Genomic DNA, 25,727 nt, shown 5'->3' with positions numbered 1-25,727 from the left:
GTCAGTTGGTGGGATGTTGTGTTAAAAAGTGGTTCTCCAAGTTTGTTCCCCAGGTCAGCTGCATCAGCATCACTGGGAACTTATTAGAAATGCAGGTTTTCAGGCCTTACTCCAGACCTATGGATTTAGAATCTCTGGGGTGGGGCCAGCAATGTATGTTTTAACAAGCCCTCCACATAATGCTGGTGCGTACTCAGGTTCCAAAGCCTGAATGTGAATCAGCCTGAATGTGAAACACTGTTGTGAATCAGTGTTTCTCCAAGTATTGGATGCACCACCCTCCTGGGCCTCTGGTAGAAAGGCAGGTTTGGCTCCAGTAGGTCCAGGGCGGGGCCTGAGATTCCGCGCTGTGAAGCTCCCAGGGGATGCCCACACTGCTGGTCTGCAGAGCACGCTTTGTGCAGCAAGGTGTTTGAGGTCATTAGAGGTAATAGCAAACCAGGTCCAGAGGATGGCTTTTCCTTCTGGAGTCTGCCTCCTGAGCTGTTCGGGTCGGGGAGCAGATAGAGTAGACCTTCCATTGATGTTCTGGAGGAGCGAGGCCCCCTGTGTCCTTGGGCCCTGCATCCCATGGGACTGTCGGCCAGAGCCAGGACCGTGCGTGGCTTTGGGCGCCCTCGTGGCTGCTGCTCCTTTCCGCACAGCCTGCTCCCCCCGCCCCCAGGTTCTGCCTGAGTTGCCTCGGTTGCTCCCACAGCCCTCTCTCCCCCTCCTCTCCCTCTCCCTCCTGACTGATTTCTTTCCCAGATTCTGCTTGCACTGAATTCCTGATTGGTCCTCTCCAGCACTGCAGACCCTGGAGTGCTGCTCCAGCCCACCCTTAACGAGAGCCTTGGTTACATGGATGTTTCTGGGCAGGTCCCTGCAATTGCCTTTTATTGCTGATTTGGGCGCTACAGTTTTGTGGGGAAAATGTAACTGGGGCCTCCCTGGGCAGGAGAAATAGTCAGGAGAGAGACACTCATAACTGAGATGACGACGGCGTGTGGCCCAGGGAAGAGGGTAGTCAAGTGACTCCTGGGGATTCTTAGTGTACCTGTGGGGACCAAGTGGGAGTGAAATCCTCCTGAAAGAAGGGAGTTCGATACACATGAGGGGGGAACCTGTGCTATTTCCAGGTGGGCAAAACACCATTGGATCTGGTGCTCCAATAATCAGAAGCATTCACTGTCTCGTTTTCCTCCTTTTTATGAAACCTGCAGCCGAGCTTGGGGAGTGCGAGCTTCCAGAACACACACCAGAGCTTGTGTCTGAGTTTCGGTTCATTCCAAATCAGACAGAAGCGATGGAATATGATATCTTCCAGAGATGGAAAGAGTGCAGGTACCTTCTGATATATGCACTGGGTAACATATATAAGCACGTGTTGGACTCTCTTATCTGCGAGTACAGTGGCTCTATTGAATGACTGTAAAATTGCAGTTCTAGCTCTTCACTTCTTTCTCTCCTGTGCTTCAGCTTCAGTCCTGCTTTTCCAAAGGCCCACATTGATGTCTCTTTTTTTTTTCCAGAGATGTACAGTAAAAACCAAACCATGTCCGTTTCTCCCTCTGGACTCTGGGGCTTGGTCCTGATTTGTTCATGGCATAGCCAGGGCCACCCCTGCCATCCCGGCACCCTAAAGAAGGCCAGGGGGTGCTGGCTTGATCCACTCCCGCATCCCTGGGGTTCTGTCCAAGGCCTGAGCAGCGAGGGCAAACCCTTTAGAAATGGGCCTTGTGGTTCCATACGGGGACGCTCATATCTGAGACCATGTGTTATACAGCATTACATTTCAGGACCGTGGTCACCACAGCTAAACCCAGACCTGTCATTTGTCTCTTGGTTTGTCCTCATTTCCCCATCAGTCACCCTAGTCGAGCAGTGACTCAGGCTGGAATACCTTTCCTCCCGCCCAGCCCATCTTTCCCAAACACCACCTGTGCCCAGGCACTGTTAGACTCCGAAACTGAGCTTGGTTTCCCGCTGTCCTGTAGTCACTCAGACGCTTCTGAAACTCATTCTCGTGTCCCAAGGACGTAGAAACGTGAATGTAGTCTTGCCGCTCCCTGCTCCCCGCCAGAAGCCACGCTGAGCAGGCAGCCGCGTATCCTTCCAGCCTCTCTCCTGGGGACACACCTGCCATGGCTCTCCACGCACAAAATCGTTTCCTTAAGTGTTTCTATCATAAGCCCCACTCTGTCCTCTTTCTACTCCGTTAGCAATCTGTTCAATCTGTTCTCAGAGCTCGTGTTGTCGTGTTCATGTAAATCCACGTCCCTAGTTCCCTTAGTTGCCACGTGGCACCCCTTAGGGTGGCCGTGCCCTTCAGGCTTCTGTGGGTGTACGAGTGGCCGTTCACATGTGTCTCCTTGGTTTTTCGAAGGGGAAAGAGCCCTGCCCAGGCGGAACTCTCCTATCTGAATAAAGCGAAGTGGCTGGAAATGTATGGGGTAGACATGCACGTTGTCAGGGTAAGAACTGTGTGTGTTTGAGTAACTGGGTTTCCCTGGGACCGAAAGGCGTGTACACAGTGTGCAAACAAAGTAACAAAGTAAACAAAAGGCGTGTACACAATGTGCAAAGTAACAAAGTAAACAACGTACCTTACTGCACTGAGGAAACTGTTTTGCATTCTGCTCTGTGACAACCTGTTAGAACCCTGTACCGACTGTGCCTTCGTTTATTTGTAGGGAAGAGATGGCTGTGAATATTCTCTTGGACTGACCCCGACAGGCATATTAATCTTTGAAGGAGCTAACAAAATAGGCTTATTCTTTTGGTAATTTAGTTTTGTCCTCTCTTGAAAATGTCTTTTCCTCTTTGGTGGTGGAATTCTATGTGATGGATGATTATTGAGCGATCCTTGCTACACCCAGATTCATCTTAAAAACACACATCCTCTTGTATTTGTGGGTGTCTGACAAGGGCCGTGGCACTTGTGGATAATCACGTGCCGAATGAATGGTTTCTTTAGCAAATCTGAGCTTAAAGGGTAGAAAGGAAGCGGCTGTGTGATGTGTAGATGGTGTTCCTGGGGACTCTGCTTTTAAAACGTTTTCTGTCTGACCAGGCCAAAAATTACCAAAATGGATTTTAAAAAGAGCAAATTGACGCTGGTCGTGGTGGAGGATGATGATCAGGTAAGCCTTGCCCCCGCTCCTCCTCCTTGCCGCGAACAGCCCCGCATCGGTGTGACGGACACCTGTGTAACCGGGAACCCCGGGCTTTGCCTCCAAGGGCCGGGAGCAGGAGCACACGTTTGTGTTCCGGCTGGACAGCGCCAGGACCTGCAAGCACCTGTGGAAGTGTGCTGTGGAGCACCACGCCTTCTTCCGGCTGCGGACGCCGGGAAACAGCAAATCCAACAGATCGGACTTCATCAGGCTGGGGTCTCGCTTCAGGTTCAGGTAGGTACCGTCTCTGCAGCATGATCATCGCTTCTCCGCCTTTTGGCCAAGGTCAAGTGTAGCACAGCACGATCACGTGTCTCGAAGGAGGCCAGCAGTGGTGTTTGTGGTGAATGGAGCAGTGGGTCCGCCTCCAGAGGCTTGAGGTGGACATCCCATCCCTGCATGTGTCTTAACCTTTGAGCTTTCGTCGAGTCACTGAAGCTCTTTGAGCTTCCATGTCCTCATTGATACAATGAGGCTAATCATCACCAAATTGTTAACAGCTGCCATTTAGCAGGAACTATGTCTAATACAGTAGACACTAACCACATGTGGCTATTTAGACTAATTAACATTGAATACATTTTAAAATGTGGTTTCCTGGTCTCACTAACCATGTTTCAGGTGCTGGCTGCAAATGAGGCAGGTGGCCACCACATCAGATGGTACCGACAAAGAACAGAAGCATCGTTTCAGAAAGTTCTGTTGACCACATTGCATTAGGCTTTGCACGTGTACCAACTCGTAATCCTCCCCTTGGCCTTAATAAGATGGGTCCTCAGACTCTGCCCATCTCACAAATAAGGGAACTAAGGCCGGGAGGGGTTACATATCCTGCCCACAGTCACAGCCAGTCAGTGGTAGTAGGGCTGAGATTCAATCCCAGGCCGTTTGGGTCTCGTATTTAACCACTACTCTGTTGCCTTTCACATGCCAACATCAAGAAATTTGGTGATGGTGAAGAATGAGAGCTGATGTCACTGTGTGTGCGTGTGTGTGTGTGTGTGTGTGTGTGCGCGCGCGCGCGCACACGCGTGAGCACGTGTGCATGTATGCATGACCCCGGGTAGGCTCAGAAATATTTGAATCTAAAAAGACCTTGAAGAAAGAATTTATTCTGACACACTTATGATTCTAAGACCACGTCCCTCCAAGTGCATGAGCTCTCCCTGGGTGTCTAAAATGAGGCTTTAGGACCTCTTCTAAGGACTTTGTAATCAGAATCTATGGGTGCTCACTTGTGCCTGTTTGAATAAGGCCTGGGGATGTGCATTTTAAATGCATTCCCAGAGTCTATTTCTGAGGCTGTTTACAGATCCGCGAATTGCTCTTACAAGATCTAAAACTTCACATGGTTTCATAACCTCTACCCACACATGGCATGTCCTTGAACTCTATTTAAAATGCCAAACGATTTGCTCATTTCAAATTTTTCTCCTGTGCACTTGTGTTTAAGGAATTATTTTGTTTGAATGTATTTTTAAATGCTGTGGAAGGACGTGGCGGGGGGGGGGTGGTGCTAATCTTTTTCTGAAAAAGACTCGACTCCCGGGTTCCCTGGAGGATGGGAAATGTCACAACTGCAAGGGCTGGCAGAAGCTTCCCACACTGCACTGAGGTCTGCTCTGGTCGAAGTGCAGAGGCTGGGACTGCTGAGGTCGTTGCCCGGGTGGGCTTCTCCATCCTGGGAGGAAACCCCCATGGGACCAGCCCAGCCCAGGCTCCCTTCTGCTCTTTGAGGAGAAGCATAACCAGGAAGGGGAGTCTGGGGATGAGGTTGCCCCTTGGAGGCACTCAGAGCAGGTGGCAGGTGGCTCCTTCCGTGTGATCATAAACCGAGGGCGGCTGGAACGAGGCAGTGAGAGATCAGACCAAGACAGCATTGCCACCTGGAAGCTGCAGCTGGGCATCAGGTTGATTGAAAGCCTTGGTGAAAACAGTAATGTTTTCCCTGGCATAGCGAGGAAAGCCAAGGTGTGTATTAAGTGGTCGTTGAAAGAGTTAAATGTCTACCTAATGTGTTTTAGAAAAAATCATTTTATGTGGGCTTTGGCATTGACTTAGCCAAATGTTCCAAATACTCAGACCTGCTTGGTTGGTGCAGTCAAGTGGCTGGTACCTAAACAGCAGGTTCTGTCCTTTGGTGGAAATGTAATATGGCCTGGATTTGGCAACGGTGACTGTATTTCCAACTGAAGGCTAAGTTTAGTGTGTGTCTTTATCAAAAGAGTTCAAGATAAGTTGAAATTTACATTGGCGCCCTTGGAAATAAAAGTTCACTTCCAAATACGTAGGATGTGCTGACATTCTGATATTGGTAGCATGCCGTTGAAATATTTGCTTTCCAGCGGGCGGACGGAATATCAAGCGACCCACGGCGCCAGGTTACGAAGAAGCAGCACCTTCGAGCGGAAGCCTAGTAAACGCTATCCATCCCGGAGACATTCGACCTTCAAAGGTGTCGTGCTTCTCATTCTGTCTTGGGATTTTCCACTATGGTTTAGTTAAGCTCCAAGGAGTATTTGAAGGGACTTTGGACTGTTCTCTGTCATTCTGAAGCTTTCCGCCAAATCAGGGTGGGATCCTCTTGGTGGCAATCAGGCCACTCTTGCATCTGTCTTTAGTCTTTCTCCTTGGGTATGCTCATTTTCTTCTGCCCCTTTTCTGCATTGTTTTCTTGGGCCTCTCTGCTTCCATTGGACCTGGGACCCCAGGGGTATCATAGGGAAACATTTTTCCTGCCTGTGAAGACAGCACCATGTCTCAGAGGGCCAAACAGTCCCTTCTCTCCTCCAAGGTCCACTTTCAAGTGGGGACATCAATCTCTTGCCAACCAGAATTCTGACCACCTAAGAGCAGAACCCGAACTGTTAAGTACTGGGCTCAGGTCCCACGGTCAGTCCAGACCCATCCAGCACTTGAATGTAGCCAGGCCCCAGGAAGCTTGCCCCGCGCCTCCTCCCAGCACCCTGAGCAGCCTCTGTTGTTTACTCCTGTGGCCTCGCACCTGAGGCTTGGAACCCAGCACAGAGTCCATCAGCTGATGAGCGAGCTGGGCTGGTTTCTGTTTGAATCCACTCTAGATCCCTTCCCGTAGCTCTCCCGTGTCCACACTTGATTACGGCTCCCTTCGGGACACCTAGTTTAGCACTAAAATGCTTGCCCTTTCATAGCAGGGCCTCTGCCCCCCCACCCCACTATCATTTCCTCGTAGTGGCCATTCTGTATGCTTCTTGTATAACTCAGGACTTAGTGGGTCCTTGTGGGACGTGGCATCTATGCCTTCCTGGGCCAGAATCTTTAACTTTCCTGTGGTCCCCACTGTTTCCTTCCTTTTTCGACCAGTGGTACAGTAGTGTGGCCCTCAGAGCTCTCTAAAGCCATTCTGGCTGCTTCTGTGGGGAAAAAAATTCCAGAGCCCAATGGGTGTGGCCTCACTTTGTAGAAAGACCAGAGGGGAGAGGGTGGGGGTGTTCTCAGGGAGGGGTGACAGATTGTCCTGGTTGCAGGAGCTGGGGGAGGTGAGTGATGCTGTCTGGGTGGGGTGGGGGTGGGGCTGGGACTCTCTCTGCCCCGAGGGCTGGTTTATGTCCCTGCTGAGCACTATGCTTGTGCCTGTAGCCAGTTGGGTCAAAGTTGCCCAGAAACCCCCTGGTATAAACAAGAACTTTCCAGATGAGTCTGTCCAAACATAGTGCTGTCTCTGGACAGCAGTGAGCGCTCAGTCCTGGGGCTGTGCGGGCACAAGGGGAAAGGCTGCTCGGGGTGGCTCCTGCAGAGGGAGAGGCCTTGACCCCACGGGGTGGCCTTAGAGCCCTTCCAGACTCCAGGTTCTGGGCATCTCCTTCACCTTCTTTTCTGGTTTCCATTATTTCTCTCCTTTATTTTATCAGCATTTTCTCCAGCTGGAGTTCTGGCATTTTCGTGAAACTTTTAATGATTTTTCCATGCTCCCTGCACCCTTTTTGGGTTTTTGTGTGTGTGTGTGTTTTGCTTTTTAGGGCTCCACCTGCGGCAAATGGAAGTTCCCAGGCTAGGGTTTGAATCAGAGCTGCGGCTGCTGGCCTACAGCACAGCCACAGCCACACCAGATCTTAACCCACTAAGCAAGGCCAGGGATTGAACCTGCATCCTCATGGCTACTAGATGGATTCATAACCCCTGAGCCACACCAGAAACGCCCTTTTTTTAAAAAACCAAAAGGGAGTCTAGATCCGTGAGCTCTACCTCTATCCATGGTCCCTTCCACAGACTCACACCCCAGCCCCAGTCGGAAGCACCTGCTCCACGCTCCCCAGCACAGGCTCCTGCTGGTGTTTCTGCCTTTATAGTCACCTCATGCTGTTTTCGATTTTGTGTGCCTGTCTCCAGGTCAAGACTGCGCTTCTTGAGAGCAAGGACAGTCTCTGGGTCCTAGAGCTCCTGGCCCTGGGAACTCGCTCTGGGAGCATTTCCTGAGTGAATTGGAGGGTGGGGCACAGAGGGAAGGAGACTGACTTTTGCTTTAGAAAGGAGAAGTAGCCAAGGTGAAGATTCTGCCTCCTGGGGTTGAGCCTGCTCTCAGATCACAGAGGTCTCTTCCCTAGTCCTTGGTAAAAAGTGGCAAAGATGGGTGTCCCCTTCCTGGCGCAGTGGAACCAAATCCGACTAGGCACCATGAGGTTGCAGGTTTGATCCCTGGCTCTGCTCAGTGGGTTAAGGATCCAGCGTTGCCATGAGCAGCCATGGTTCGGATCTGGCATGGCTGTGGCTGTGGCTGGCAGCTGTAGCTCTGATTAGACCCCTCACCTGGGAACCTCCATATCCTGCAAGTGGGGCCCTAAAAAGAGAAAAAAAATGTACAAATGAAAGTGGTGAAGCTCTCTAAGATGGTCGTACTTTTCTGTTTTTCTTTAAAGCAAGCAACCCGGTGATAGCAGCTCAGTTCTGGTAAGTGCCTCCCGGAAATGACCGCCTTTACTTGCAATGTGGACTTTTTCTTTCATACATTTAAATCACAAGGGGAGGCACCTGATGGTCCCCTCCAGCTCCCCACCCCCACCACCACCCCTTTTTCAACTGCCTGGCCAAACCATCTGCCTGGCTTTCAATAAGGGCAAGATAGAATGTTCCAAGTCAGTTTGCTTTTTGGAGAACACAGCTGCTTTGTTGGAGCGGCTTTGTGCTTTGTTTATTGTAACAGTGGGTGAGAAAGGTGATAGGAATGTGTATGTGCACAGTGTGCTAATGGCATTGCCAGCAGGGATGGGACAGAAAGGCCGAGCTCTGGAGCAAAAGCTCCTCGAGAACAAAGGCTGGATTCGCTCAGTTACGTGCAGGTTTTATGTCACACCACGTAGAAGACCTTTATCAGACACCCAGTGCCCTTCCTGCAGGAAGGGAGCTCATCACAAGACCGAGTCTCTAGCGCGGGTGTCCGCGCACTTTTCTGGAAAGTGCCGGGTAGTACATGTTTTAGACCTTGTGGGCGCTGCTGTCTCTCTCGGCATCTCTCTGCTCTGCCCTGGGAGCAGGAAAGCAGCCTAGACAGTGTGTAAATGAACTTGACTTACAGGTGCAGGGGGGCCCGGTTTGGCCCGGGGGGCGTGGTTCACCACGCCCTCCTCCAGCACCGGTGGCCTTGATCTTTCCTGTTGATGGGAATCACCTGCTGAGATTTGACACCCTCTGCCAGACCACACCCCAGGCTGATCAAATTAGTCTCTGGGGACAGGACCAGGCCACTCTGGTTTTTAAGGCTCCCGGGTGAGTTCAGCCTTTCCGCCCCGGATAAGACACTGTTCTACCTGGCGTGTTCCTCTTTCTCTCCCCAAACAGTTGTTTCCTTTCCCTTCTGCTTTTTAGGGCCACACCCAGGGCAGATGGAAGTTCCCAGGCTAGGGGCTGAGTCGGAGCTACAGCTGCCGGCCTACACCACAGCCACAGCAACATGGGATCCGAGCCCTGTCTGCGACCTACATCACAGCTCACAACAACGCTGGATCCTTAAACCTACTGAGCAAGGCCAGGGCACACACCCAAGTCCTCATGGAGACGAGTTGGGTTCGTTACCGCTGAACCATGATGGGAGCTCCTGAAACAGTTGTTTTCTTATGCGAGTTTTGGCTTCGGTGAACAGCTGTCCTGCTAGAAAGTCAGACTATAATTGTTTTGGCCCTTGTGTCCAAGCTCCAGCCGTTGGTAGCCCCATAAGTTATTAGCCTCTGGTGGTCCCAGGCAGGGGTCTCAGGCTGCCAGGGAGGGTGGGGTTTGAGATCAGCACAGCTTAGTGTGCCCTGTGCTCTGGAGACTTGGCAGAACGCGGTGCATGGGGAGCAGGTTAGTGAAAAGAGCTTGGCCAGGGGATTGGGAGGCCTGTTGTCCAGCCCAGTGTTGCTCTGACCCAGCACGGGGCCTCTCTTTTTCTCATTTGAAAACAAAGAGGTTGGGATTAAGGATCTGGCATTGTCACTGCTGTGGCTCAGGTTGCTGCTGTGGCAAGGGTTCAATCCCTGGGCCCCGGAACCTCTATGTGCCATAAACTCAGCCAAAGAAATAAAACAAAATAAAATGAAAACAAAGAGGTGAGTTTTTCAAACATTTTAGCCTCTGATCCTCCTCCCAGCCCCTGAAGGAAAGCTGACACGCAAGTCCAACACAGAGAATAGGCCTCAGTGGGGCTGCTCTGGATGATACCCACTGGGGAGAAGAGGGCAGGGCTGGCACCTGCTGCCCAACCTCCACCCAGGCAGCCCCCAAGGCACCTCCAAGGACCCCAAGGTTCTGGAGAACACAACTGGCCCTTGCTTCACACGGCTGGAAACTCAGCCTCTCCTCTCTGATTCCTCACGCCACCTGCAGTGCCATTGGGCTGGGTGTGAGGTGTCTGGCTTTGATGTCTGCGTTCAGTTCTCAGCATCTCACGGAGGGTCGCAAGAGCCCTGTCGAACTGCTCCTCATCACACCCACCCCCATGGGTGGGAGGAGGTTTCAGGGATCCTGCAAGGGTGGTTATAGGCCCACAAGCTTGCCCTGGTTTCAGGATCCCTGGGGAGGGTAGTAGGCTTCAGTGTCTGCACCTGTCAGTGGGTCTTGCTTTTAATTCTCAGGGGCTTGTGAGTTACAGCATTTCTTTCCTTTCCTTTTTTTTTTTCCCTCTCTCTCTAAGGGAGTGGTTGTTTTCTTTGTTTTTACCTAATAAAATTACATTTTCCTCTTAGCATCTAGTAGAGATTATGTATGTTGGAAACCAAAACAAACTAAAAAATCTCTACCAGAAAAAAAAAAAAAGAAGCCCAGCCCCAGTAAATATACCCTTTGGGAATAAATGAGCTAATAACCACTGTTCACAGCTGCTCAATTGCTCTCCGCATCCCATGGGACTTTAGGGTGGAGCGGACTGCTGTGCAAGCCCCAGTGAAATTGTGCTCTGGGCACAGAGGTGATGCCAGGAAAACGGCACCTTGCTGAACACTGAGCCCTCCTGGTGCAGCCAAGGGTGAATCTGGCCTAGAGCCTGGCTCCGTGCACTGGCCCTCTCTGAAAACTAGAACACAGAGCTATTTAGACCCCAAGAAAGAGTTCTTAACCATAGTATGTTTCCCTTTCATTGTTGGAGAAACAGTAAACCTCGATTTTAAACATGCCACCCTAGCAACACAGCCCAGTGATTGTCCCGGGGTAGTTTGTGGGTTTTTTGGCAGAAAACCAAAACCAAAAAGCAAGCTTAGATGCCAGGTTTGCATATTAAATATGTTGTGTTTTGCACCAACCGTCCCCACCCATACTGTTTACCATACTTTTTTATACTTTAGATTCCATCAGAATAGGATCATGCCTGAGGAGCCCAGAACTTTTCCAAGGCTCTCAGAGAGCCAGCCTGCCTTAGAGGAAAGGATACAGGCCTTGGGATTATGCAAAAGTCACTTCCCATCTTTGTCCTGCCATAGACTTGCCGACAAGTCTCCTAACTTCTCTCTTAGGCAGCCGTTCCTTTATCTGTTTTATGAGGTGGTAACATTTATTGACCTCATAGCCTTGTGGTGTGGATTAAATAATAAATAACAGATGTGAAGTTCCCAGTAGCGACACTTACATGGAATGAACATTCCTGAGTGGTGGCCAGATTGTGGTGGCATTGTTGAGAACAGTGGGACCCACAGTGGCGGGTGCCGGCAAGAGTCTGGAGGTTCTCCCTCCAGCGAGCTCTGGGCATCACTGGAGCTGCCCAGTACTGTGGGCTCCCCCCTCCAAAAATGCCAGGGCACACCTGGAATGGGAGCTAAAATTACTTGGTTTGCCTAACTGAAAGGACCCCTTTTCTGTGACCAAAACGTAACATTGCAAGCAGGATTCAGGAGTATCACCTCTGTGTTTCCATTTGTGAGTGCTAAAGTGACAGAGGAGATCCACTGTTCCGTTTCCCCAGTTATATGTTTATTTAAGCTGTTGGGAACCAAAGAGAAAGAATATGCAAACCATAGCATTTGGAGTGGATTAGCAGTGAGATCCTGCTGTACAGCACAGGGAACTGTATCTAATCACTTGTGATGGAACGTGATGGAGGACAATGGGAGAAAAAGATTATACGTGTGTGTGTGTGTGTGTGTGTGTGTGTACCTGGGTCACTTTACTGTACAGCAGAAGTTGACAGAACATTGTAAATTGAATAAAAGTAAAAAAATAATTGAAAGAGTATCTGTGAAAGTTGCTAACAGGATAGCTAGCGCCTAGGATTAGTTTTCCATTGATAAATAAATCAGTAACGATGCCACTTTCCAACCTGTTAACCTAATTTTCCTTTTCTTTCTTGTTTTTAGCTCTAAAACAAATCCTGAAGTCCATAATTACCAGGTGAGCTGTTGCTTTTCAAGATTTTCCTAGCATACGTCTTTAAAGTGTCTAAATTTTCGCCACTGAGCCATCCTTATGCTTATAATCAAGTTTTGAAGAAATAACAACAGAACAGTATGTGTATTTTTTTTTTTTTTTTTGAGAAAACGATAAGAGGAGAGCCTTTACCTCTGACCCCTGTTTCCTCTTGGTCATCGGAGCTGCCTGTTTTTCTTAACCACATCCCCTGGCAAGCAGCAGGGATATGTGTTCTAAGTTTCTGGGTGGTCAAACACAGTCTCTCGGGGGCCCTCAAGCGAGGCGGTTTTCTGTCCAAGAGGGTCCTAAGTCCAGGGAACATGAGTCCCTGGGGTGCCTCTGGGAGAGGATGTCTCGGTCACACGTTTGGGAAATGCCGCCTCCTTCACGCCCTTCTTGGGTCTTACGGTGCCTGTCAGCATGTTGAAAGTACCGAGAAATCCTTCAAGGAAGACATGAAACGAAAAAGTTTTCATTTTTTTTTTTTAATCCAGCATTTCCCCCAAATCATTTGACTGTGGGACAGCCTACCCACCATTGAAAAAAAAAGAAAGCTAGCCACTCCCTGCCACTTTCTTTTGGTGGCGTATCCATTAACATGAGTGGAGCAGTGGTTTCCAGGACCTGCTTGGCAAAGCATTGTGCCAGGCCTGTTGCCTGCAGAAGGAGCAGAGAGAGGTTTCCATGGCTGGTGTTCTGCTCTTTCACAAGATGGCCAGTCCATGTCCGAGCCCCCCCGCCTGCCCGCCAGCCACTTCCCCTGGGTAGCTCTCGCTGGCTAGTCACAGCCTACTACAACCTAGGTCCGACTTGAACTTCCTATATTTATTGTCCCTGCTCTTCATCATACATCATATGTTCAGTTCGTGGAGAATCACAGCATCACTGCCCCATAATTTTTTCCTGCTGTTTCTCCTCTGCCAGGAAACCTTCACCTCCATGGGGCCTTCTCTAAGCCTCTGGATTGGAAGTCAGCAACACCAGCAGCTCTCAGCCCTCCTGCACATTAAGAACCATCTGGCAGGCTTTAAAAAAAATAACCCATGTTTGGACCTCAGCCTGGGCTGATTTAGTCAGAAACCTGAGGATGTGTGGGATCTGGGTATCGGTGGGCTTCAGTGCCGCTAAGGTGGTTCTGATGAGCAGCCAGGTGGGGGCCCTGGGTTCTCAGGTTGCCATGCACTTAGAAGCAGCATCTGTATCTGATGACCCCAGAGGTCAGCTTTCTTGTCCTGGGCAGCTGTGACTGTCCAGGGGACCCTCTTCTTGCAGGTTTCTCTATCCCATCGGCAGTCTGGTTTTGAATGTCACATGGAATATTACTCCATGGTAAATTCACTTTGGAGCCTTACTCTTTTTTTTTTTTTTTTTGTCTTTATAGGGCCACACCCGCAGCATATGGAGGTTCCTAGGCTAGGGGTCCCATCAGAGCTGTAGCACTGGCCTACGCCACAGCCACAGCCATGCGGGATCCGAGCCTTGTCTGTGACCTACACCATAGCTCACGGCAATGCCAGATCCTTAACCAATCCACTGAGCGAGGCCAGGGATCGAACCCTCGTCTTCATGGATGCTCGTTGGGTTCATTAACCGCTGAGCCGAGACAGGAACTCCATGGAGCCTCATTCTAATCAGTCTCTTTCTGGATCCTTCATTACTGTAGATACTAATTCCTTAGCTGGGGATGGGATCCCAAGGTGCATTATCTTCATGAGGCCTTCAAATTATGTTCAAGAAGAATTTTGTGATTTTATCGTTCGTACATGAAAGCTTATTTCTAATGTGTTAAATCTGGTTGTGACTTCCAAGAGAATAATGTGTAAAAAATGCTTTGCAATGATATCACTTATATGTGGAATCTAAAATATGGCACAAATGGACCTATCTCCAAAACAGAAACAGACTCGCAGACATGGAGAACAGACTGGTGGTTGCCTGGGGGGAGAGGAGGAGGGAGTGGGAAGGACGGGGAGTTTGAGGTTAATAGATGCAAACTATTAAAATGGATAAGCAATAAGCTCCTACTGTACAGCACAGGAAACTGTATCCAATCTCCTGGGATAGACTTGGAAGATAATTTTTAAAAAAGAATGGGGGGTGTGTGTGTATAACTGAGTCACTTTGCTGTACAGCAGAAATTGGCACAACATTGTAAATCAACTATAATTAAAAAAAAAAAAAAAAGTGCTTTGCTCCTGGAAGAGGAAAGGCCAGGTTTCCCAGTTGCCTTGCTTTCTTTGGATTCTTGAGTCTTCTTAGTCACAGATTTTTTTGGGGTGGGGGCGTGGGGTGGGGGGACTTAAGAGGTGAGTGGATAGAATGTTGTTGACGGGTGATTCGTGCTTGAAGACGAGAAAAAAAAAATCCTTTCCAGCTCAGGCTGCCCTTGGCCCAGCAGCCTCGCAGGTGTGCCCTTGCTCTGCTCGGAGTGAATGTCGAGGCAATTGTTCATTAAAATCAAATCCACAAAAACTGTTACCTACCTGTTGCTCTTCTCCTAATATCTTTGGCAACCGCTGGCGCTCTGCTCCTTGGCAGCCTTAGAGGTGCCATGCTGTTCTGTCAAGGTTTGGGAGTAAATTGACCAGGAAGAGAATATCCTGAGAAGCGGCCTGATAAGCATCTGAGTGCTGAGGAAGGTTTCGAGGAAGGTGCTATTGCAGCATCGATGTTGCTCTGAGCTCAGCAAGCGTCGCCAAATGCGAAGGGTGGATTGCTGTGTTTGCGATGAGAACACTACTGGCATTTGGGGCAGAATAGTTCTTCGTAGCTTGGGGACTGTTCCTAGAGTTCCAGGAGGTTTAGCTTCCCTCTTCTCTGCCCAAGGGGTACAGGTAACCCTCGAGTCATCGTGACAAGCAGAACCGCACATAGGTATTTCCAGTTGTCCCCAAGGGGACAAAACTGCCCAGGTTGAGAACCGTGTGGGTTAACATTTAAAAATACTCCTTTGGAGTTCCCTTTGTGGCTCAGTGGTTAACGAATCCAACTAGGAACCATGAGGTTGCTAGTTCGATCCCTGGCCTCGCTCAGTGGGTTAAGGATCCGGCGTTGCCGTGAGCTGTGGTGTAGGTCACAGACTTGGCTCGGATCTGGCGTTGCTGTGGCTCTGGCGTAGGCCGGCGGCTACAGCTCGGATTAGACCCCTAGCCTGGGAACCTCCATATGCTGCAGGAGCTGCCCTAGAAAAGGCAAAAAGACCAAAAAATAAAAATAAAAAAAAAATAAAAATAAAAGTACTCCTTGGAGTTCCCGTCATGGATCAGTGGCTAACAAACCCGACTAGTATCCATGAGGACGCAGGTTCGATCCCTGGCCTCTCTCAGTGGGTTAAGGATTTGGATTGCCGTGAGCTGTGGTGTATGTAGACCACAAATGCAGCTTGGAACCCGCGTTTTTGTGGCTGTGGCATAGGCTGGCGGCTACAGCTCCGTTTGGACCCCCAGCCTGGGAACCTCCACATGCCGCAGGAGTGGCCCTAAAACAACAACACCAAATTCTCCTTGATAGCTTTAGAGGGTGAATAAATTACCAGAAGAGACCAAGGAGGGTTCTGGAATAACTTCTTCCCAGGTCATTATGGATAAGGTGCCCAGTTATCCCCAAAGAATCTAATTTGATGTTTGAAGACAAGTCGTATAGGAGAGAAAGGTCTATTTCTGTTCTCGGTCACTCTCTGTTGTTGAAGACCCAGTTGGTGGAGCCTCATCTGGGGCCTGGCCGTGTGACCCAAACCCCTAAAACAGTTCAGCTTTGGGCAAATCATCTATTGACTCTCTGGGCTTCTGTATCCCCTAAGAGAGAGAAATGTGAAGAGACTGCACCAGGGAGGTTCCACAGTCCTGGTCAGCTTTCAAATTCTGCTCCCGAGAGGTTTTCTCCAGATTCCTCTGTCCTCGAGGATGTCCGGGTGTGGGGTGGGGGGCCCTCAGACTTGCCGACCACACCTTTGAAGAAGAGGGAGGGGGCCCCTAGGAGGGCCTCTCAGGACGGTGGAAAGTGAATGAACAGCATTGCTGAGAATTTTCTGTGGTAGAAAATGGGTTTCTGCTTAGAGGAAGGGAGAAGAAGGGGAAGAAATAATTAAAAGAATCAGAGTGGCAAAACTATGGTGACTGGAATGTCAGGAGAGCCTAAATTTGCCCCAAAGAAAGTTTAGCCTTGTGAAGCGTCAGGGCTCTGGCTGTGTCTGGGACCGCTGCCCTCTGCAGGCCAGATGTGGATCTGCAGCCCCCTGAACCCACCGCCAGGCCCTTTTTGTAAAATGGGCACATTACTTCCTTTCTTCTTTTTTTATCAGGATAGTGGTGCCCTGGATGGTTTGGGCGTTTGGTTGGTAGTTTTTTTTTGGGGGGGTGCATTTTGTTTGGGACCACATTTTAGGAAAGAATTCTATTGCTTACACAAGGGCGAAAGAATTTGCCCACAATCTGCTGCCTCGATGTCTATCTGTTCAGTCCCTGTCTGTTTCCAGATGTAGCTGTTTACCCTCAGCTGTCATCCTTTTCAGCTCATGACCAAAATTGTTTCTAAAGAGGAACTTACCTCCGTTCTCCCCATGTCTGTGGCCCCTTCTGTGGGTTCCCTTGGGAGAGATGAGTACACCCTGGCCTGGGCGTCCTGCGGGGGGCCCTTTCAAGGCAGATGCTCCGACCTTTCTTCTTGGAGGGCAGTCCCCAGCCTTTGTCACGGGGGAAATGTGATATCCTGGGAGACGTTTGCTCCCCCAGCCAGGGTTCAATTAGAGCCTTTCCACTCACAGCCACTGGAGACCATTGCCCACCAAAGGTCATGGAATAATCAAGTGTGTTCTTTTATTTCTAGTCTCAGTATCATCCCAATCTCCACCCCGGCCAGCCTCGGTGGCACCCTCACTCCCCAAACGTCAGGTAAGTGCTCGGGCTCGCAGAGCTGTCTTTCCCCCAGGTTCTCCTTTTCTGTTTCCTTACGAATTAAAATTCTGCATCCGAAGCAATTGTCAAAGAGTTGTCTTGTCCTGACCGGGCTGAATAATTTGCCACGCAAAAGAAGCCAGCAATAGGTCAGGTCTGGATTTGCTGAAGTTATGCTTTTTGAAATAAAAATGAACCGGGCGGGGGTTTTTTGGTGTTGTTTTTAAGTCATTCTAACCTCAGATATTTTGGGTTTGGTTTTATGTCTGAAATGTTACTTAAATTTTCTAAGTAACATTTTCCTGTCCTGAGAATTCATTTTCTAAAAATGTGACTCAAGCTCAGGGTTTTTTTGTTGTTGTTGTGGGGTTCCCCCACCACCACCACGGGTGGGGTGGATGGTTGCTTTTTGTTGGCAGTGGATCTTTTTCTAAACCTATGGGTCGGTAAACTTTTTTCTGTAAAAAGCCAGAGAGTCCGTATTTTCAGCTTTGGGGTCTCTGTCACAACTACTTAACCTCTGCCATTAGAGCTTGAAAGCAGCCACAGACAATACCTAAGTGAACGGGTGTGGTTGTGCTCCCTTAAAGCTTGTTTCTGAAAACAGACAGTAAGTGGGATTTAGGCTGCGGGCTATGTTTATCCACCTCTGCCCTAACCTCCCACCACCATCCTTCTTAAGTAAACTGGCACCTGCCTTGCTGCATTTACGGTTAAGCTTAAGCGTTTTTTAATGCCAGCTTTGTAAAGGCAAACGTTCCTTTTAAGATTTGAATTTCAGATCAGTCTTAATTGATGTTTATGTGAGAAGCTCTTTCAGAAACATAGTTGGTGAATGCAGTTTGCATAAAGTTATTTCTCAGTGAGATTGCTAGCCTCACTCCTTGAGAAAGTACGTGAATGGAGGGATGGAAATAAATCCATTTAGAACAAGGCATATGAGAGCAGTTTGTTCTTGACAGTTCTTACTGAGTTTGTTGAGGCTCCTGTAGGACAACAGCGCAGTTTGATTCTAAGTACTTGGTAGTCATGTAACTTTTAAAAGCAAGTTAGGAATTCCTGTCATGGCTCGGTGGTTAACGAACCCAACTAGTATGCGTGAGGATGTGGGTTCAATCTCTGGCCTCGCTCAGTGGGTTAAGGATCCGGCATTGCCATGAGCTATGGTGTAGGTCGCAGATACGGCTCAGATCCCACGTTCCTGTGGCTGTGGTGTAGGTCGGCAGCTATAGCTCCAATTCCACCCCTAGCCTGGGAACTTGCATAAGCTGCAGGTGCGGCTCCACAAAGCCCCCAAAAATAAATAAAAGCAAGTTAGACTGGTGAAGTAATACTTCTAAATGTTTCTGTATTGCAGAGGCCATTTCTTTTCTAGACATGAGACACAGAAGAGATTTATGTAAATGCTTTTTAATTTAACCTTGTGTTTTCAAGATGTAACACTTATTTTTGCCTGTCTTAATATATTAGTTTCCTTGTGAGGCCGACCTAGCCCAGTGTTTCACCCCGAGAATGCTGGGGAGGCTGGACCAGTGCTGCTCACAGGTGGCCCTGCTGCCTGACAGCGTGACTGTCACCTGGGAGCTTGTTAACGCAGAGCCCCAGCCCTGCTCTGGACCTACTAGATCTGAATCTCTGGGTGGGACTCAGCATCTAGTGTTTTATCAAGCTCCCCAGGAAAAGAGAACTATTTGGTCCAACACTTTTGGAAAGTGCTGCATACAGCATCCCCAGTGTCCCTGTGCATGGCAACAGCCCTGGGGGGGTTCTGTAGAAAGGGAACCTTTTTTCCCTGTCGCCTAGCTTTCCCCAGTTTGACTTGCCCATCAGGCGCCCTTGGAGGGATGAAGTTGATCAAGAACCTGCATCGGAATTTTAAAAATTATTTAAAGTAGGAGTTCCCTGGTGGCCTCGTGGTTAGGGATCTCTCCAGTGTTGTCACTACTGTGGCTCAGGTTGCTGCTGTGGTGTGGGTTTGATCGCTGGCACAGTGTGGCCAAAAAAAAGACCTTAACATAGAAAATCCATTCCATTCCTTTCCATTTGTGAGCCATCCCTATTCGCGTGGTTCCTAGTGTTCCCAGCCCATTTCCCGTGTGCTTGTGTTGCTTCACTCACCTCTCTGAATTGTCTTCCATCCCCCCACTAACCCGTTCACTCTGCAAACAAAACAGGCCATCCTTTCAGGATGACAGGCCACATTGGAAAGCATCGGCCAGTGGAGATGACAGCCATTTCGATTATGTCCACGACCAGAACCAGAAGAACTTAGGAGGAGTGCAGAGTATGGTGTATCGAGATAAACTCATGACCGCACTTTGAGAGACTGAAGCCTCTTACTTCCATTCACCATCATAGTCTTGTGACATCCCATGGAAAGTGTCTTGGCATCACACGGATGTGTCTGTCAAAGTGTGTCTGAGGAATAGTTCCAAAAGGTGTTTTCAGTGGCCCTGTAAATATTTGAAAACAAGCACCATAGGTAGTCATAATTTACTGTTGACTGCATTCTCAATAAAATGAAGGTAGTTGAAGGCTCAGGATATTCTAAGATTAAAATTGGAGTGTTAAGTCTGTGTTTATCATATTGCTGTGTACCTGGTATTTCTTTGTTATTTAATGAATGGGACCAAATACAACCAGAAAACCTTGGGAAGATGGCTCTGTAGAGAGGACCGCAGAGTACGGCGGTGGGAGCTGAGGTCGCCAGGGTCCAGCCTGTGCCATTGTGTGATCTTGGACAAACCGTTTCCCCGTTGTTGGCCTCATTTTCCCACCCTGAGAAGAGCAAGTTTGGACTCAATGATCACAGGGTCCTCTCTCCCTCTAAAATTCTGTGATTTATCAACATGTAGTATTTTTAGGCTTAGGACATAACACTCAGACCTTTTCTAACAGAGGGTTACCTCTTTCAGAAGCTAAATAAAGTACATGATGTGTTAGATGTTATATAAATGCAGGGCGATTTTGAGTCTCCTGTCTTAACGCAGTTTAGCCACTTTGACTCTCAGCAGTTTTATTAATCATACATTGCGTAGTGCCCGTTTTTATAGAAGTTGCTGCTCAAGTACAGGAATAATTCTTTTATGTCTTAATGATTGGTGCTGCTAACTTGCATGATTTCAGAAGACATAAATATGCATACACACTGTTGGAAGGTATAGAATTCGAGGGTTGGTTTTTACCCCAGACTTCATTCTTTTAAAAAGCAGCATGCAATCTGAGACCTATTTATGACTCCAGTATAATGAAGTTGTGCCAAAGCATTCTGTAGAAGAGGATAGGAATGTGTTACACAGTCTTATTGTAGAACCAGAAGTCAATATGTTGTCTTTTAGGGTAGAACTAGTACCCAAGTATTTATTTCCCCCCATTTCAAGCCTGCGAGCGAGACATTTTTTTTCCTCTTGATGGGAAAGCCTGTGTATTTTTGTGAAATCGATTCTTGTGCTATTTTTATTTGGCCCTTTTAAGCCTTTTTTAAAAATAAATTGCCATCCCTTGGGATAGTTCATTGCCAACATCCGATCTTTTTTTTTCTTTTCTTTTTTTTTTTTTTTTCTTTTGAGGCCCACACCCGCTGCATATGGAAGTTCCCAGGCTAGGGGTCGAATTGGAGCTCCAGCTGTCGGCCCTCACCACAGCCACAGCACCTCAGGATCCAAGCTGTGTCTGTGACCTACAATACAGCTCAAGGGAGCACCAGGTCCCCAGCCCACTGAGCGAGGCCAGGGATCAAACCTGCATCCTCATGGGTACTCATTGGATTCATTTCTGCTGCTGTGCCACAATGGGAACTCCTGATTTTTTTTTTTTTTCCGGTAACCACAAAAATCTATCCAGAAGCAGGGAATCAGCTGCACACCCCGCACAGTGGAGTCCGTCACCTAACAAACTCTCCCCAGGGTACGTGTTTACAGGTGTATTTCATCTTAGCTGATGTTGTGATGCTCAGTGTATGTGCTGCGTACAAATAAATGTGCTCCGAATCTTTTAATCTTACTGATGCATTTTTCCAAATGTGTTTCCAAGGAATAAAGATTACTCTTGCTTTTTTTTTTTTTTTTTTGACTCCATCTTCATTTGATGCTGTGGCCGATGTAGGTGCTGGGATGGTGGGATCCTACTTGGGAATCTGAAGGTGGCCTGAAACAGACTCAGCCTAGAATGAGGTTGCTCTTGGGAAGCGTGGCTCTTCTTGTAGGCACAGTGGCGGAGCTGTTTCTTCATCTGGGGCAGCTCTGGCGAATGTTCTCGTACCTGGTCACAGGTGGCAATGGGTTTCCATTGTGACAGTTCTGTGGTGAGAGTGGGTGTTTGTCCCGGCAACCACGGCAGTTCCTGGTGGAAAGACCTCCCAGCCTGTGTCTGTGGCCTCCCAGAGATTGTGTACATTTATCCAATAACTGCTAATAAATACCTTTCTGCTGAAAATAACGAGTGCATTCGCTGGCTGCAAACAAGAAGTCTAACCGGTATGTACACAGATGACCTCCTGATTATGAAAGGAAGTGTTCACTTGTCATCCCTCAGCTTCGTGGCCCTTTCTCAACCGCATTTGACGGTGGTGATCCCTCAGCTTCCGGAAGCTAATCCCTTGGTTTCTGTGCTCTCTGATTCTCTAGGCCTTGGACTTTTTTCTCCTGTCTTCGCAGCAGCCTTTTTCTGTCTTCCTATTAAATACTGGTGTTTTCCGGGGGTCCTTCCTCCGCCCACTGCGTTTCTCACTCACCGCAGCCTACCTGCTCTTCTCATCCTGTCAAAATGAGTCCTGTGGACACTGAGGCCATTCTCTCTAATTCAGACCCCTCCTGTGAGTTTTTAGACTGACATTTCAACTTGTATATCCATGTGTACCTCAAACATCCCACATCAAAAATGAAATCCATCCTCCGTTGCTAAAAAAAAAAGACCCACAAAACAACTTGGGTTGAAGTCTCTTCTTTCTGCGCATGGTAAGAAGGATATACATCATCCCCAGGTCTTCTCTTTTGTCATCCATATCCAGACAGCCCCCAGGTCTGCTCCACTTGCCTCATTAGTGTGTATATTTAGCCCTTCCTCTCTCCGTATCGACCCTGACCTTGCAGCGGCGCCTTCTCTCTGGCTGGGGGGGTGCTCTTACTGACCTCCCTGACTCGTCTCCCAACAAGCTCCTTCTCCCAGTCACTAGAGTGATCTTCCTAAAACACCGTCTGATTGCATCATTGCCATGCTTGATATCTGCCAGGGTCCTCCCTCCCCAGGAGGCTGAAGTCCAAGGCCTTCTCCGGAATTCCCCCACTTTCTGCTCCTGCCCCGTGGCGCTAGCTCGTGTGGTTTCCCCCCTTTTCACACCCTCCTGCTTAAACTCCTACAACACCACACTGCGTGTAGAGCCTGGCATTCACCATGCCCTGCTGTTACGCCCATCTGTGCCTTTGCAAATACTGTTCCTTCTGCCGAGAATGCTGCCCTGCCCATCCTCTTTGCCCAACTCCTGCTCAGCCCTGAAGCCTCGACTCAGACGCTGGCTGTCTCGGGGACCCTGACCGCCCCCACCCACCTCCACAAAGGGGGCTGGTTCCTGTGCTCTGTTCCCCTGCTGTCCTCCAGCGCCCGTGTGTACCAGTAATGTAAAACCGCCATCTCTTATTCATCTCATCTTGGAGGCTGTATGCTCCTTAAGTATGAGCTGTGTCACACTCTGCTTTGTGCCCCGGGGCCTGATGAATAGCACATGCTCAATGGATGTCTGTTCAGCAGATGACTTATCCTGCATTCATTGTAAAGGAAGCATCCAACCAGGTTCCAGGCAGGAAGGCATCACTTCTGCACTGGTCTGAGGGTATCTGCACAACCATATCCAGCCGAAAGCGTCCTCTCTTGAGCAAGACTTTTCACCACGTAAGTTCTGGATTCGGCTGCTTCGTATGAATATGAGTCACTGTGTCTACGGTGTTTTCGTGGGAGGCCTTGCTGTCATGTTGAGCAGAGAAGAGGACAGTCCAGCTGTGTGGTGCTGGAAACCTTGGCACATGAACACTGATCCACAGTGACGGTCGGGGCTAGTGGCCAGAGGTGTGCTTCACACTCTGCGCAGGTCACTTCCCTGGGTCTTCCTGACCGCGCTGTGAGGTGGGTGATCTTCTTGTCACACCTGGAGAAGCCCAGCCTTAGCAGCTCACCCATGGTCACGCAGCCGGGAGGTGCTTGCCAGACTTCTCACTCCACAAAGTCTGTGTTCTCCATGCCTGTGCTTTAAGGCCACTCATTGCCCATTATTCCACTGTGGACCCTGTCCGTCCACATCTCCAGGCGACTTTTATTAGATTATGTTGAAGAATTCACTCCACTGAAATCAGAACGACCAGAAAGACGCCCACCACCGCCAGCCCTCTTCCCCACCAGTGGTCTGTAGCCCTGTTTGTCACCACTGCCAGCAGGCTAGTCCCCCTGTCTGTGTGGGCATTCATGCACCAACAATCCCCTTCTCCAAGGAGCAGAAACTGAGCCTTATTTTCTTCTTGCCGAACCATTCCTTTGAGATGATCCACTGCTTCCTTCCCCAGAGCGTGCAAAGCTAGTCCCTTCTTCTGGAATGTTACCTGCTGGCAGGACCAAGTTCAGTGTTCCGTAAACAAATGGAACTCCATTTTTGCATGTTTGAAACTCACTTACTGGTCCTGTGTTATCCATTGTTCTTCTGCGATTCCCTCAGAAGATCTAACTGAATTGACAGGGTTGTCACACGGATGTAATTCACAGGGACTGGAAGCTTTGAAATCATGTCAGGTAATTACCTTGACCTTCAAAACCCTCTTGCCTGCTTCATTTCTTGGTCCGCCACTTCCAGTGAAAATGGTTCTCCTTAACAGCAGAGATGAAGGAATAAGGACGATGTAGGAGTCCTTTGTTTTTCTTGCTTCTTAATATCTCACCGTCCTTCCGATCAATGCCTCCAGCCTCCTGGGGCCTGCTCTGAACACAACTAATGATAGATCCTTTTTGTTGCCCTTGACTTTCCAGCTTTTAACTAGCCTTTGAAGAGCTGAGCTCATCAAAGAGCTCCCGGAGCAGCCATATTGATCTCCTGGGATCAATATTTCCTAAACTTGGCTCTAAGTCAATTCCCTGGATGACCAAATCTTCCAAAAGTACCAGGTAAATACCCCAAATAGGCCCAGGATGACTTGCTCCCACCATTTCAAGACAGGAGGCAACAGATAAATGCCTAGGCAAGGTATGAAGGGACAGAGATGGAGAAAAAGCAAACCACAGCTAAAGAAAGTCCCTTTGCACATGAAAGGTGGCATGTTTTAAGAAGCCCCAGGGGTATTTAAAAGGTGAAATAGAAATTGACTGAGACTCAGCTAAAAAAGAAATCTCAATAATTCTGCCAAAAAGACTCATTTCCCCCCAAATTAGGGAACCAGGGAATCACTTGGACAGCCTTATTTAAAATGGAGATTATGAGGCTCTATTTAGGTGAGGGAGTGAGACCTGAGAACCTTCATTTTAATAGGCACCCCAGGAGAGCCTGAGGTAGGCAGTCGCAGGACTTCACTTTGGAAAAGCACCAGCTTCCTATCTGGCTCTGTTTGCACTTGTTTTAGTGGCTCAGTTGTAACTAATTAGAGGCCAACTCTTTTTTTAAAGAGACATGATGCTCAAAAGTAAATGGATGGATACATCCAAATAAGCAGCCACATTGTTCTGCTCAGAAGTTTTGCACTTCCTCAGGCTCATGGTGTCACAGAAGAATGTGAGCATTCTGGTGGTTCTTTGTATGGCTTTCATTTCACCATGGCCTCCCTCTCCCATATCCATCAAGCCAAGACTTCTGTCATTGTTGAGTCCTCTTGCAGAAGCAAGAGGCTGGTAGGGAAGAGGGCATGGCACACCCCAGCCTAGGGGCCTGTGCCAAGATGAGAGGTCGTGATGGGGTAACAGGTGGAAGTCTGCAGAAGCAGAATGGCAGGATGTTGCAAGCCAAGGAGAGAAGACTGCAGAATCCAGTGTGGAGTGAAGATTTTGTTGGGGCAAGAGCCCTGCGGGTCTCAGACTAGGTGAAATGTGGACATGCTTTGGAATCTCAGGCGATTTCAGTCCCACCTTTGCCTCTCACTAGCCATGGGACCTTTGGCCAATTTCTTGTCTTCTCTATGTTTCATTTTCCTCATCCCAAAAATATAACTTCACAACGTCTTGCTGTTACGAGAATTAAATGACATTGTGTGTGTGAGGTGCTTTGCAAAATGTCTGATGCTAGCTGGTAACAATTTTTTTTTTTTTTTTTTTTTTTTTTTTGTCTCTTTAAGCCTGCACCTTCAGCATATGGAAGTTCCCAGGCCAGGGGTCAAATCAGAGCTACAACTGCCGGCCTACACCACAGCCACAGCAACCCGGCATCTGAGCCATCTGCAACCTACACCATTGCTCAGGCAACACAGGATTCTTAACCCACTGAGTGAAGCCGGGGATGGAACCAGCATCCTCATGGATGCTAGTCGGGTTTGTTACCACTGAGCTACAATGGGAACTCTTTTTGTTTGTTTGTTTGTTTGTTTATAGCTAAATTTTTAGCAGCTTTTGAGGTTTAAGGTCTTAGCAGTCCCTATGGTGAGAAACAGGCCAAGGAGATTCAAAGTCCAGCTCAAGGAGTAGCATATCTCCTAGGTTGATGGCTTGAGATGTGTGGTCTAAGTTTAGCAATGGGAGGGGTGCTTTGTTTCAAAGGAAAGGTCGGGTGGAAGAAGATTAATTCAATACATAAAGACAGCTCTGAAACACTAACAGGCAAAGAGCAGAAACAGCGTGAGGATCTTTTGAGAGGGGATAAGAAGAAATAGGA

At 48.7% G+C, this 25,727-nt stretch overlaps 1 protein-coding gene and 1 long non-coding RNA gene across 8 annotated transcripts in view; both read left to right on the top strand.

Annotated features, from left to right (window-relative positions):
* Positions 1-25,727, top strand: part of EPB41L4B (erythrocyte membrane protein band 4.1 like 4B) — a 142,278-nt gene that overhangs the window by 60,378 nt on the left and 56,173 nt on the right. For 4 of the 7 annotated variants that reach the window (XM_084992163.1, XM_021067313.2, XM_084992162.1 and 1 more), the window contains exons 7-15: positions 1,203-1,323; positions 2,366-2,453; positions 2,673-2,761; positions 3,053-3,122; positions 3,220-3,389; positions 5,501-5,610; positions 8,051-8,081; positions 11,951-11,984; positions 16,827-16,891. In XM_084992163.1, the coding sequence (XP_084848289.1) occupies positions 1,203-1,323; positions 2,366-2,453; positions 2,673-2,761; positions 3,053-3,122; positions 3,220-3,389; positions 5,501-5,610; positions 8,051-8,081; positions 11,951-11,984; positions 16,827-16,891 (778 nt within the window). Of the gene's footprint in view, positions 1-1,202; positions 1,324-2,365; positions 2,454-2,672; positions 2,762-3,052; positions 3,123-3,219; positions 3,390-5,500; positions 5,611-8,050; positions 8,082-11,950; positions 11,985-16,826; positions 16,892-19,068; positions 20,956-25,727 lie in introns of those variants that run through there. The other 3 variants (XM_084992183.1, XM_084992170.1, XM_084992180.1) reach the window with 2 other exon arrangements.
* On the top strand, positions 20,999-25,116 carry LOC146407142 (uncharacterized). Its single transcript, XR_014825711.1, has 2 exons — positions 20,999-21,431; positions 21,474-25,116. It is a non-coding gene; the product is annotated as an uncharacterized LOC146407142 (long non-coding RNA).

This window comes from Sus scrofa, chromosome 1 (assembly GCF_054392235.1).
Source record: "Sus scrofa isolate SSC_HxYL_T2T_F1_AM1 chromosome 1, Sscrofa_HxYL_maternal_Yorkshire_Landrace_v2.0, whole genome shotgun sequence".
Taxonomy (NCBI): domain Eukaryota; kingdom Metazoa; phylum Chordata; class Mammalia; order Artiodactyla; family Suidae; genus Sus; species Sus scrofa.
Note: the sequence above shows the minus strand (reverse complement) of the source record. Positions and strands in the feature narration are given on the sequence as shown.